This window comes from Phalaenopsis equestris, unplaced genomic scaffold (genome assembly GCF_001263595.1).
Source record: "Phalaenopsis equestris unplaced genomic scaffold, ASM126359v1 Scaffold000103, whole genome shotgun sequence".
Taxonomy (NCBI): Eukaryota; Viridiplantae; Streptophyta; class Magnoliopsida; order Asparagales; family Orchidaceae; genus Phalaenopsis; species Phalaenopsis equestris.
Window position 1 is genome coordinate 238,394 of NW_018164545.1, and position 11,528 is coordinate 249,921.

The 11,528-nt window shown below is 34.1% G+C and overlaps 1 protein-coding gene across 1 annotated transcript in view; it reads left to right on the top strand.

Moving 5' to 3' along the window:
• Positions 1-5,675: 5,675 nt before the first annotated feature.
• LOC110020577 (quinone oxidoreductase-like protein At1g23740, chloroplastic) overlaps positions 5,676-11,528 on the top strand; it is a 73,350-nt gene continuing 67,497 nt past the window's right edge. Inside the window, exons 1-3 of the mRNA XM_020718721.1 lie at positions 5,676-5,754; positions 5,999-6,059; positions 6,571-6,655. Coding sequence (XP_020574380.1) covers positions 5,676-5,754; positions 5,999-6,059; positions 6,571-6,655 — 225 coding nt within the window. The remainder of the gene's footprint in view (positions 5,755-5,998; positions 6,060-6,570; positions 6,656-11,528) is intronic.

Genomic DNA, 11,528 nt, shown 5'->3' on the forward strand with positions numbered 1-11,528 from the left:
GTGATATTGGATTGACACTTGTTGGCTGGAGAAAATTTTGCGTACGTAAGACGTACGAAGAGTTGCGTATGTCAGGTAGGTTATATGGAGGGTATTGGGGATTATATCCGCGTTATACCCCATGTAACTTCCATGTAACATACCTGTAACTTATCTGTAACTGGTAAGTTTGGTGTTTTTGTTTTGATATATTTATAAGTTACAGGTAGGTTACAGGGAGGTTGCAGGGGGTATAACGCGAATATAACTCCTAATAGCTTCCCTGTAATCTACCCGAATTTACGTACGTAAGACGTACGAAGCGTTGCGTATGTCAGGTAGGTTACATGGAGGGTATTGAGGATTATATCCGCGTTATGCCCCATGTAACTTCCATGTAACATACCTGTAACTGGTAAGTTTCGTGCTTCTGTTTTCATATATTTATAAGTTACAGGTAGGTTACAGGGAGCTTGCAGAGGGTATAACGTAGATATAACTCCTAATAGCTTCCCTGTAATCTACCCGACGCAAATTTTTCCCTGTTGGCAGACATCTAGATGCATGATTCTGAAGAATGCAATAATGGATTAAATAAAACAGGAATTATAAGAAAAGTGAATTATATAGAATTTGGAAGTAATTATTTTCTTTTTATTTTATTTTATTTTATTTTATTTTATTTTATTATAAATTGGGAAGAGCAACTGAAGCAGTGGAGCTTACTTGGGATGTGAGAAATTTAAGTAAAGAAAGCCAGCACTGTTATTTGCGCACATTATCATTCATTATTCTTTACTTCTTCTGGCACCAATAAAGTACAGATTTCAAGCAGAAGAATTGGAGAAGAAGTAACCATTTGGGATCTGTGCCTTCTGAATTGAAATGTAAACAATGGGACAAATAAAAAAATTATTCAAAAAAATTTTAAAATAGAATTTGTAAGATTTTATTTAGCAGAAATGTCCACGTCCAGATTACAGATGCACTCAGAATGTAAAGAGGTTGAAAGTAGGAGTGTGAAAAAGTCGAATCGTGTTCGGCTCATTTATATTTCAAGCTCAAAAGGTTTGTTTGTGTTCGGCTTATTCGTTTAGCGAGCAGAACACGAGTTGTTCTCAAAAAGAGTCATTTTGACAGCCCTAATCATGTAGCCATAAGATGTTAAGCGTTGGGGCAAGATTTAAAAAAAAATTATTATTTATAATAAAACATTTATAATAAAACATCATTTGAATCTAATTTAATATTTTTTATTCTATTTTCTTAATTAATACTTTTAATTTACTTTAATTCTTTGTAGCCTTGTAGTCAATTGAATTTTTTAAAAATACTACTCATCAAAATATATGTATATATATGTAATTGATGAGTAGTATTTCGAGCCAAAACGATTCGAGCACGAGCTTCTTAATAAGTCAAACACGAGTTGTTCGCGAAGAATGAGCCGTTTTGACAGCCCTATTTATAAGAGGACTACATGAGCAATTAGAGGGTTTTATTATATATATAGCAGGTAGTTTGAAATTTATATATATATATAGCAGGTAGTCTGCTGCAATGCACTACATGTATCATCATCGCATTGCTCTGAAGATCATTTCCAGCTCCATATGTTGGATCATAGCTTAGCTAATATCTAGAAAGAATATTTACATACATGCCACCAAATTCTTATATATTTATATACCTAACACTAAAATTTTAAGTTTTTAATATATGTGACCTTACCTATGCATAAGAAGTTCAAATATTGGTCCTTTTGATGTGATATGAAAGATTCAGGTGGTATAAATGTTAAAAAACAAAGTTTAGGTGTTAAATAGGTAAATATATAGGAATTAGGTGGTATGTATGTAAATTTCCCAATCTTTAATGCAATAAACAACTGAGTTTTTGCCATTTTGCAGCCCAATATTCTAATGGTATGGATTCACTTCCGCAGATCTGGTCATTTACAATGACAAGAATAACCTTGCCAATGGCGAAGACAACAGAGATGGACAGAACCATAACTGAAGCTGGTAGTGTGGAGAGGTAATAACTAATTGACAATCAATTAATTTGTCAAAAAGTTAGCATGAACAGAATCAATTAATTGTGAATTATTATTTTTCAGTTTTTTTTTTCCCAAAAAGTTGTGGTATTTCCGATTTGCTGCAGGGATTGATCTTGAGAGTGCTGTTGTCATGTTGCTTCGTCCAAAATGACATTATTGAAAAGTTCGTGGGATTTCTAAAGACCACTCCTGAGTAGGGGTGTAAACGAACCGAACACGAACTAACAGAGACCACTCCTGAGTAGGGGTGTAAACAAACCGAACACGAACTAACAGAGCTCATTTTTGGTTCGTTTGAAATTAATTGTGTTTGAAATAGGCATTTTTGATTCGTTTGAAATTAATTGTGTTTGAAATAGGCTCGTGTTCGAAATTGTTCGTTAAAGGAGTTGTTCGTGTTCGGTTTGATTTGTTCGAAATAAGTTCGAATTGTTCGAGATGTTTGAATTGTTCGAATTATCTAAATGATTCAAATTGTTTGATTTGTTCGAAATGTTTGAAATATTCGAAAATATTAAGATTTGTTTGCGTATTTGAATTGCTAAAATATTATAATATTTATATTAATATAACTAAGACTAATATATTATTATTGTTATTAATAATGTATTATATATTATAATTTATAAGATTTAATTATTTAAAATATGATAAATCTTTGTAATAAATAATTATTTTTAAAATATCCTAAAATTTTTATATATAACTATTTTAAATTATTTGATATTGCGAACAATAATGAATCGAACACGAACGAACACATCATTGTCCGTGTTTGGTTTGTTTAACAAACCGTAAACAAACCGAACGAAAAAAAATTGTTCATGTCGGTTCGATGTGTTCGTCTTGTTTGCTCATCAAACGAATCGAACACGAACTCCCTCGCGAACCGAACACGAACTGTTCGCAAACAACGAGTTTTTTTGACAGCCCTACTCCTGAGGAGAGAAATCTCTGTTTTGGGGTTGGAGAGCATGGTGGCTAGATAAGGAAGGACGATGAGGAGAGAAATCTCTGTGGATTTATGAGATTTAGAGAAGTTAAAGCATGGGATGGCAGGATAAGGAAGAAAGACGAGGGTTACCTTCCTCGATGATTTTCAGGTTGGAACTAGTGGAAAGAGCAAGATGCTTGCTTCAGCTGTCTATCTATGTCGAGATTATGTTGCTACTGTTGCTGTAGCTTCATGTGACAGTGGTTTTTAAATGTCTACAACGGCGGTTTAAATTGTCATTAGTAGTCAAGGTATGTGACGGTAAAACTGGGCGTTGTAGCATGAAGCCATGACAATAGTCGTAAAACTGCCACCGTAGCTTCGAGCTATGACAACATTTTTTAAAACTGCTGCTTTAAAAATTTGTGGCGTTAAGTATCTGTAGCGGTTTGTAAATCGCAGCTAGAATTTTAGATGCAGTTAAAGTCACTGTTGTAGCTTCTATTTTGTAATGCTAAAGCCTATTTTTCTTGTATTAGATATATAAATACGTTAAAATTGTGTGGCATGCATGTTAATCCCTACATATTTATGATATGTTTTGACTTTGACGTTTCACTTTGTTTTGTCTATAAGTATTTTGAAGTTGGTTTCTTTAAAAATTGAGTGTATATTAAATTATTTTTATTGGGCTATACTGATGATAGATAGTTTTTCATCGAAAGTTTTAAATTTAAAAATTGCTAGTTGAAATTACAAATGTGACATTTTTAAAAACATCTAGTATTTTCCTTCTAAACAATCCTTAAAAAAATAAGAACTCTTTATGCTTTCATTTGATCTTTTAAACTCTCTCTCTCTCTCTCTCAATACACACACATGCGCACACACGCACACACGCACACGCGCACACACAGACACACACATACATATTGAATCCCAGAACATATAACCCGACAAAAGACCTTGTATGGTAAAGAGAGAGAGAGGAGAGAGAGAGAGAGGAGAGGAGAGAGAGAGAAATGGATAAAAATATTTTAGGGAACCTTAGAAAATATATGAATTCTAAATCTTTAGCAAAGTAGAGGAAAGTAGTTCCTCAAAGGCTCCCTTGAGTTATAGGATCTGAAATAGAGATAGGGTCTCACAAAATTGTGTTATGATGTAATTTTTAAAGAAGGATGAAAGAAGGAGGATCCACATAGAGCGAGAAAGGAGGAGGAGGAGGAGGTTCTCTTTTATTTTCCTTCCTCTTTTAAAAAGAGAAGAAGAAATCCATAAGCTAATCAATGTAGTACACTTGCATTGCATAATGTCTCTCTTTGGAATTTTAATGAAAAAAAGCGTGATGCGGATGTCAGTGTATTGTTGGTTGATGTTAGGTACTACCGACGAATTTCAAATATTATCGTATTAGTAGCCACCCCGGTACTTAAGTGAAAAAGATAGAATCTCAAATGTAGGGTGGCTTTTTTAAATAAAGAATTGACGGGTGACTTTAGCGGCCATGATGGCTTCCTCCGATCGTTGTCCTAGCTCACACAGGCTATGTTACTCTTTTAAGTGAAAAGGAGAGTGTGAGGAGTAGTAGGCAAGCTTAGTTTATTCACTTCAATAGGTCAGATCAATTTAGTTGTTTCGATAGATGGGCTCAATTTGGCCACTCAAAAGATGGACTCAATTCGGCCACTTTGACAGGTGGGATCCGTTCTGTTATTTTGACTAGTGGGCTCATTTTATTGAGAAATAATTTTGGCAAAAACTTGTGTATCACCGTATTTGTGTGTATATTTAGTTCAATGATTATCTTATCTCTTCGATTGGATTTTCATGAGAAGAATCGGAGAATGATGATTATGTCATCTCTATGAGACCTTTGAGGCTAGGAAAAGGCTTGTCTTGAGAATGATTTATTTTATCCTCTGAGGTCCATCGGTTTATCCTGTGTTGAATTGGATTTTTCTAGCATCTTATTCTGGGAACATTTTAAGCTTCTCTTACAAGTAGTAGTCCCTATAATGATGTCGATGATAGGAAGCAACTCTTCCTTTTGGTGCATTAGGGTATTAACTATGGTAGTTATCAAACATTAAATAATTGTACTCACTTAGAGGTATTTATATGATCATGTGAGAGGTATTTATATGATCATTTGAGAACAAAAATGGATCTTCGTTCATTTCATCGGACATTTTTTTGCCTTTGAGAGAAAAAACAAAAGTTTTCTAAAAGAGATGAGATTTTTGCTCGTTTGTTGGAGGTGATTCTTTGTCATAGGGAGCTGGACACTCGTTTGCAAATAATTTAAAAATAGAAGAAGAGTCCAAGTGGAGTCTCAAAAGAGAGCAATCTATGAGACCAAATGAGGTTTCTCATGACGTTACTGAGGCAACCATTCTTGGGGAGCTTTGTCAGAAGATAGATCCTCTACAAAACCTGAAATTTTCTTCTTTAGGAAAGAATTAATCAATTTGAATGATCTGGTGGAGGATCATCTTTTTGATATTCCATAAGGGCCGGAGTAGAATCTCGCCATGGCTGCTACTTACCCGGACTTTCTTGGTGAAGATATTTTTACACATATTTCTATTCTTTTTGCTTGCATATTGTACTGGTCTTCTCAGTTGACTAAATTTCAATTTTATAGGAAAATATGAAGGTCAAAATTCTTGTTAAGGTGAGATTCAAGAGGATTAGGTGCACATGAGGGGTATTCCTCCTCGGAATCATGCTATCGATGACAAAATGTTAGATCGAAATGATGATGTTATGCTCATTGAAGGTAATGTAACATAGCTCTACCAATTTGAAACTAATTTGTTGCTTTGAAGTATTGATGGGGTTGGACTTGAAAAAGTTTGGTGTAGAATAGGTAGAGAATGAAGCCTCAACTGAAATGGGTGATTCAGTGATTGATGATGTCTACGTAGTGAGGAAAATTCATCCATTTTTAATGAAAAATTTTAACCTAATTGAGAGTCTAATGACATAACCTATTCACTCGATTGATCTCCATTCTTCCTTAGGAGATAAAAGGATATCAGATGCCCGCTTCGTCGAACTGGATGGTGAACTCGTAGGGGCCAGGTTTGCATTGTTGGACTGGAGGCAAATAATTCATTTATTGACCTGAAGTTATAGGAACAAATGATGGATTTCAAAAGAGAATTTACTTTGATATTAAACAGCTCTTTAAAATTAAAATTCCTGATAACTACGTGACTGGTGATTTGATGGTTCGTCGTTGTCTTCTTTATTTAGCAGTTATTAATATAAAAAATATAATAAATTGTGCTATATTTCTTTTCAACACCTGGTCATGTATTTGGTTGTACAAGTGTGTATTCAATTGATTGTCTAAATTGATTGCATGCCCAATGGTTTTTTGTGAGTATTTTAGGTTGTTACACTTCTGAATAACATCTTACTTTCAGTTGTATATTTATTCTAATTTTCTTTATGTTCAATGATGAACTATTTCTTTTGGAATCTATACCCATTGGATTTCTTGCTGCCTTTATTAGGAAAAGGAATGCACTTTGTCTCATTACTCTAATATACTTTATCTTTGAGATATTTCAATGGTGTATATCTTTAGAAGGAAAGGAGGGTATCCCCCATCGGCAAGGCTTCAAGGAAGTTTTTCAGTCAGAGGTGGATCAAGTGATGCATGCTCAATCGAAGTATGTTTTTGACGATGTCACAAATTTGAGAGAGTCGAGGGATGTGAAACCCCTAATACATTTTACATACATGAGATTTGTGCTATTTATGAATAGTTCCTCTCTAGTTTGTGTTTCTTACCATGTGCTGATTTTATTAATATTTTGAACTTTTTGTGGTTATACTTTCTTGCATAAGTCCTAACTTAATAGTGAACATAATGACAGTAATCATGGATGATTGCATTGGGGGTCATTACTAGTCAACGAACCAATTCATCATGTATTTTAAGTAAATACATACAACGACATACTAGTGGTTTTTTATTGTTGAAAACAGTTGGCTTGGTCAATAAAATGCTAGATATATGGAAAAAAATGCTTTTGTTTTGCTTGCAATCGGAGTAGCTAGAACATTTCGACAAAAATGTAGTGTTCGAATAGGGAGATTCCTAGTGTTTGTTGCTGGTTAAGGAAAAAGAAGGGAACTACAATGCTATGAAGGAAGTAGAGATCCACTTCATCAATTTCATTTCTCTTGTTTTTCTTAATATTATGTCGGAAGCAAGGAAATTTTATGTTAAGGTTGCAAACGTTGTAATCCCTTACTTTTTAATGTGATTCATAAATTTTTTGTTCTAGGTGAGAAGCAAAAAAATATTCCATGCTTTTTCAACTATATGGTACTATTGAGAGCTTAGCGATGCCTAGAAGTATTGTAGGATCACACCATTGATGGAACGTAGAGTCATAGAGGAAAATAATGAGAAATATGTTCCATAGAAGCTCTCTCCCAAGATGGTGGCGTGAGGTGCTTGTTTTGGGACATTGAGGATAGAAGGGCCCTCAAGGGGTCCCCAGATAAGTTAATAAATGCCTTCGAAGAGGAATGGAAAATGAGTTATGGAGAAGAGAAGACAACTTGATCCACCTTATCTGTTGTGCAAATTAGATGAAGTTAGGAGCCTGAACAGGCTCATGAGAGAGTTTTTTAGAGGAAGTCCCATGGGTTATCCCAACAATGGAGGAGCAAATAATGAGAATAAATAAGGATGGGATTCATGCATTGGTCGACCCAACTAAAGGTTGGTGTCTTGATGGAATTATTTTACACTTGGCATTTCAACTAGGTCCAATCATAAGTTCTAAGCATATATGGGAGGTGGCGTGAGAGATTGATTTAGAGGATCACCTTAGCTTGTTGATGGATATCTTGTCATCCTCTTAGCAATGAGCCTACATTGTCAATGACTCTTATCAAGCTCTCACAAGAGAAAAAAGAGAGTTGAAGATTAAAATTAATATTAAAGCAAAATCCTTTGAAGCTCTTTAATTGAAGTTGAAGGTAGTGGAAGAGGAAAAGTTTAGGATTTTGTGTTCTTTAACTAACACACTAATGGAAAGACTATTTTCGAGAGAGAGATTCAGACGTTGAACTTAGATAAGGTTAGGCTTGAAAGGGAGTTATTCGACAAGAGAGCAATCTAAATACTTTCCAAAAAAGCTACTGCAAAAATCCATGGGGTTGATTTAGAAAAAATGAGAGAAGGTGGTTTAAACGGAGCTCGATCGAGAGAGCATGAGGACACATGATTTCAAAAAAGAGGTGGAATAGCTTTGCAACCAAGACTTTGATGGAGAGAGGAAGATGACAAATATGGAGAAGTAAATTGTGTCCAAGTATAATTCCTTCAAAGCCTTCAAAGAGATTATTGTTGATAATTTCAATCAAGTGATGAAGTCCATTTTTGACATCCTAGTGCATGGAGGGGCTCTAATTCTAGAATAGAAAAATTTCTGCCATTTTCTTAGCTTCTTGTAAGTTTCAAAAACATATCAAATAAAGGATTCTCCTAATCACATTGGGCTGTCTAGTTTGTTTAACATCTTTTTCTACTCTGATGGTTATTTTTTCTTTTGTACGAGTATTTTTTCAAATGGATTCTGCTCAATGGCAAATTATTGATTTTTATATTAGCCTTGTAAAATATTTTTAATTTTTTATGGCTTCAATGGGGTATGTGCCTTGCCTGAATAGGGTTATGTTATTTTGATGTGATGGGCTCCTATGTACTTTTTTAAATTTTGAATTTAAAGTTTTGTTTTTTAGGAAAGAAGCTTAATACAATAATGCCTATGTCATCTGTAATAAATACGTATGTGATAGCTACTCTTATATATTTTACTTTGAGAATGTGTTTCATTCTTGCCAACCCCTCTTTCTTCTTAAGTTTATGTCTTTGTTCCTCTTTTGTGGTCATAGATTCTGAGAGTATGTCTTTATTGTAGTGCTCCAATGAAGGAAATCAAGAGTTCATTTCTTTCTTAAAATATCAGATTTAGCTCGGAGTTAAAAACTGTCATCCTCAAGAGTCTATTGAAGAATAGATATTTTGAACAGTTAATTAAACGTAGGGTAGCAAGGGAACATGGATCACCTAACACTTATGTGGAAAACAAAATATGTTATTAATATGAACAATTCAAATTGGGTTTTCATTTTATGTTATAGAAGAAGTTAGAAAAAACTGTGAGCATCAATGGAATAGTAATGGTGCAGAGTCACCCTATCCATATATTGGTGTTGATATAATTTATATTGTTTCCATCCAGGAAAAATTTATATTGGTTGATGGACCTATTCCAATTCAAAATAAGACCAAATATATATTCTAATGGAAGAGTTATTTTCATCTCTTCTTTGATATCATTCGATGGTTTCGAACATAAGATCTACTCGTGGTGGACAAAATTTTGTTTTTCAAAAAAGGGAGTGTTGAAGGTGCCCACAACCTCTGGTTCTCTAACATCTAATGTGGCTCTAAATGGGTCAAGATTTTTTTAACTAGAAGAAATCAACTTTTGAAGCATAAAGGATAAGAGGTTTGATGTGAGGAGCTGTACATCATATAAATTTCTGAGGCATGCTCTTCACAGTAAGTTTTCTATCCCATTTTATTGAATTTTCTATTGCTTGTTTAAATTTATAATTGAATATCTATAAATCAAGGACTCAACATTCATTAGAAAAGAGTCAAACCTCCTTATGGAAAGGGTAGAGGACGTGAAGGCTTAGTTGGAAGACCTTCATTAAGGAGAACTGTGGACACTTGGTCAGGCAAGCAAATAAGGGGCTATCATTGTATTAGGCAATGTCAATGTGGAGAACGCTGATTCTCCTTTAATCACTCATCTTAGTGTCAAGCGAATAAAGATAGAAGCCTCCATTTTGGAGGGGGCCATCACGATGCCAACTCCCTAAGTTTAGGTTTAAGAGGAGCCTCAAGTGAAAGATAAAAGCATGTGGCCTATAAGTTAAATAATAATAATTAACCCATCATTCACAGAACTTCAACTGAAGCAATAGAGAACAAAATCAATGTGATGATCATCCCTATCTACTTATTCCACATCTTCATCAAGATTATTTGTTTGGGAGGATTTGGATTTAAAAAGATGGATATTTCAAATGAATAAGGGTAAGACAAAGACCATCGTGGACTTGTCTAAGATATGGATGTCTGATGAGTCTTTTTTCAAATAAAACACTTTTAATGGGATAATTGATAGGTCTCCTACTCTAATACCCTAGTAAAGGCTCAACAAGGGCAAATCCAATTACTAATATGAAAAGTATGGCAAACGCATGATAGTGGATATATTCACTATGCCAATTGTATCGCCAATTCTAGCTTGATCTCTTAATGCCGACCGTAGACTGTGGGGAGGAAGATAGGAAATAAACACTATCTAAATTGAAAAAAAAAAGACTTTGACAGTAGAGAAAAAGAAAATGGAATTAAGGCTCATAGAGCTAGAATGCAACAATTTGTGTTTAGCCCAGCAGTGATTGAATGATGCCTTCAAATTTTAGGCATATAAGGCATAAAAGTCTCAAAATGAAGGTGTTGTCGGTTGATTTTTCATGAAAATAATTTTTTATTTAATTTAATAATGTATATATAATTTTGATTTTAAAATGACATTTTAATTTTGAAATGTGAGACCAAGTAGTTCTCATATATTTAATTGTTTAAATAGTTGAATACAATACCACAAGTAATACACCACTTCGCGAGTTAGGCAGATCACTTGTTGGTAGGCTCAATCATTTAAACTAAAAAATTCATGACATTCGTTAAGTCTTCAAACTTTTGTGACCGATAGTTCCCCTATCTAATATAAAGACTATACAAAGTTTAGATTCTCTTGGTTCCTAATTTCCTATAGCGGCAAACCCCTATAGATAATTACATCTTAGGCAGTCGAAGTCACTTAAGAAAACTCTCGATTAAGATCAAGAGTTTCGTCCAAGAATACAAAGTTTAGTATACGTGATATTTAGAAAGAAATTCAAGAAGAAAGGGCGAAAAAAGTCAAGTGGGAAGGGCGCAAAAATGAACAGTTATTTAAGAGATCGAAGGAGAAAAAGTAGGGCATCCCAAATTATCTTTTTGCTTTGTTTTATATTTTGGAAATGATTTTTATTTGATGTCTACTCCTATCAATTAAATAAAATTAGGGCTTATATTTGCACAATATATGATCCATGCAAATAGCCTAGGAAAATTGTTGACCTCACTTTTGGTTGAGGTCTAGAAAACTTTTTTTAGTAGCCTAGGTCTAGCCATATAACTTTTCTATTGACTAGTCTTAGAAAATTAGAAGAGGTACCCCACCATTAGAAATTCAAAACTCTTCTTTTTACTCAACTTGAAATTCCACATATTGATCTTAACCTCTAGCATTTAGTAGGTAAGATCATTATAAGAGAATTCAAGAAGAGTCCCTATAGGATTACTTGGCTTTAGGGTCGACCCAGGGTGTTGACTTGGAACTAGGATACACCATACCTTCACAATGCATTAATCCATGGTTCATTTAGAATGGATAT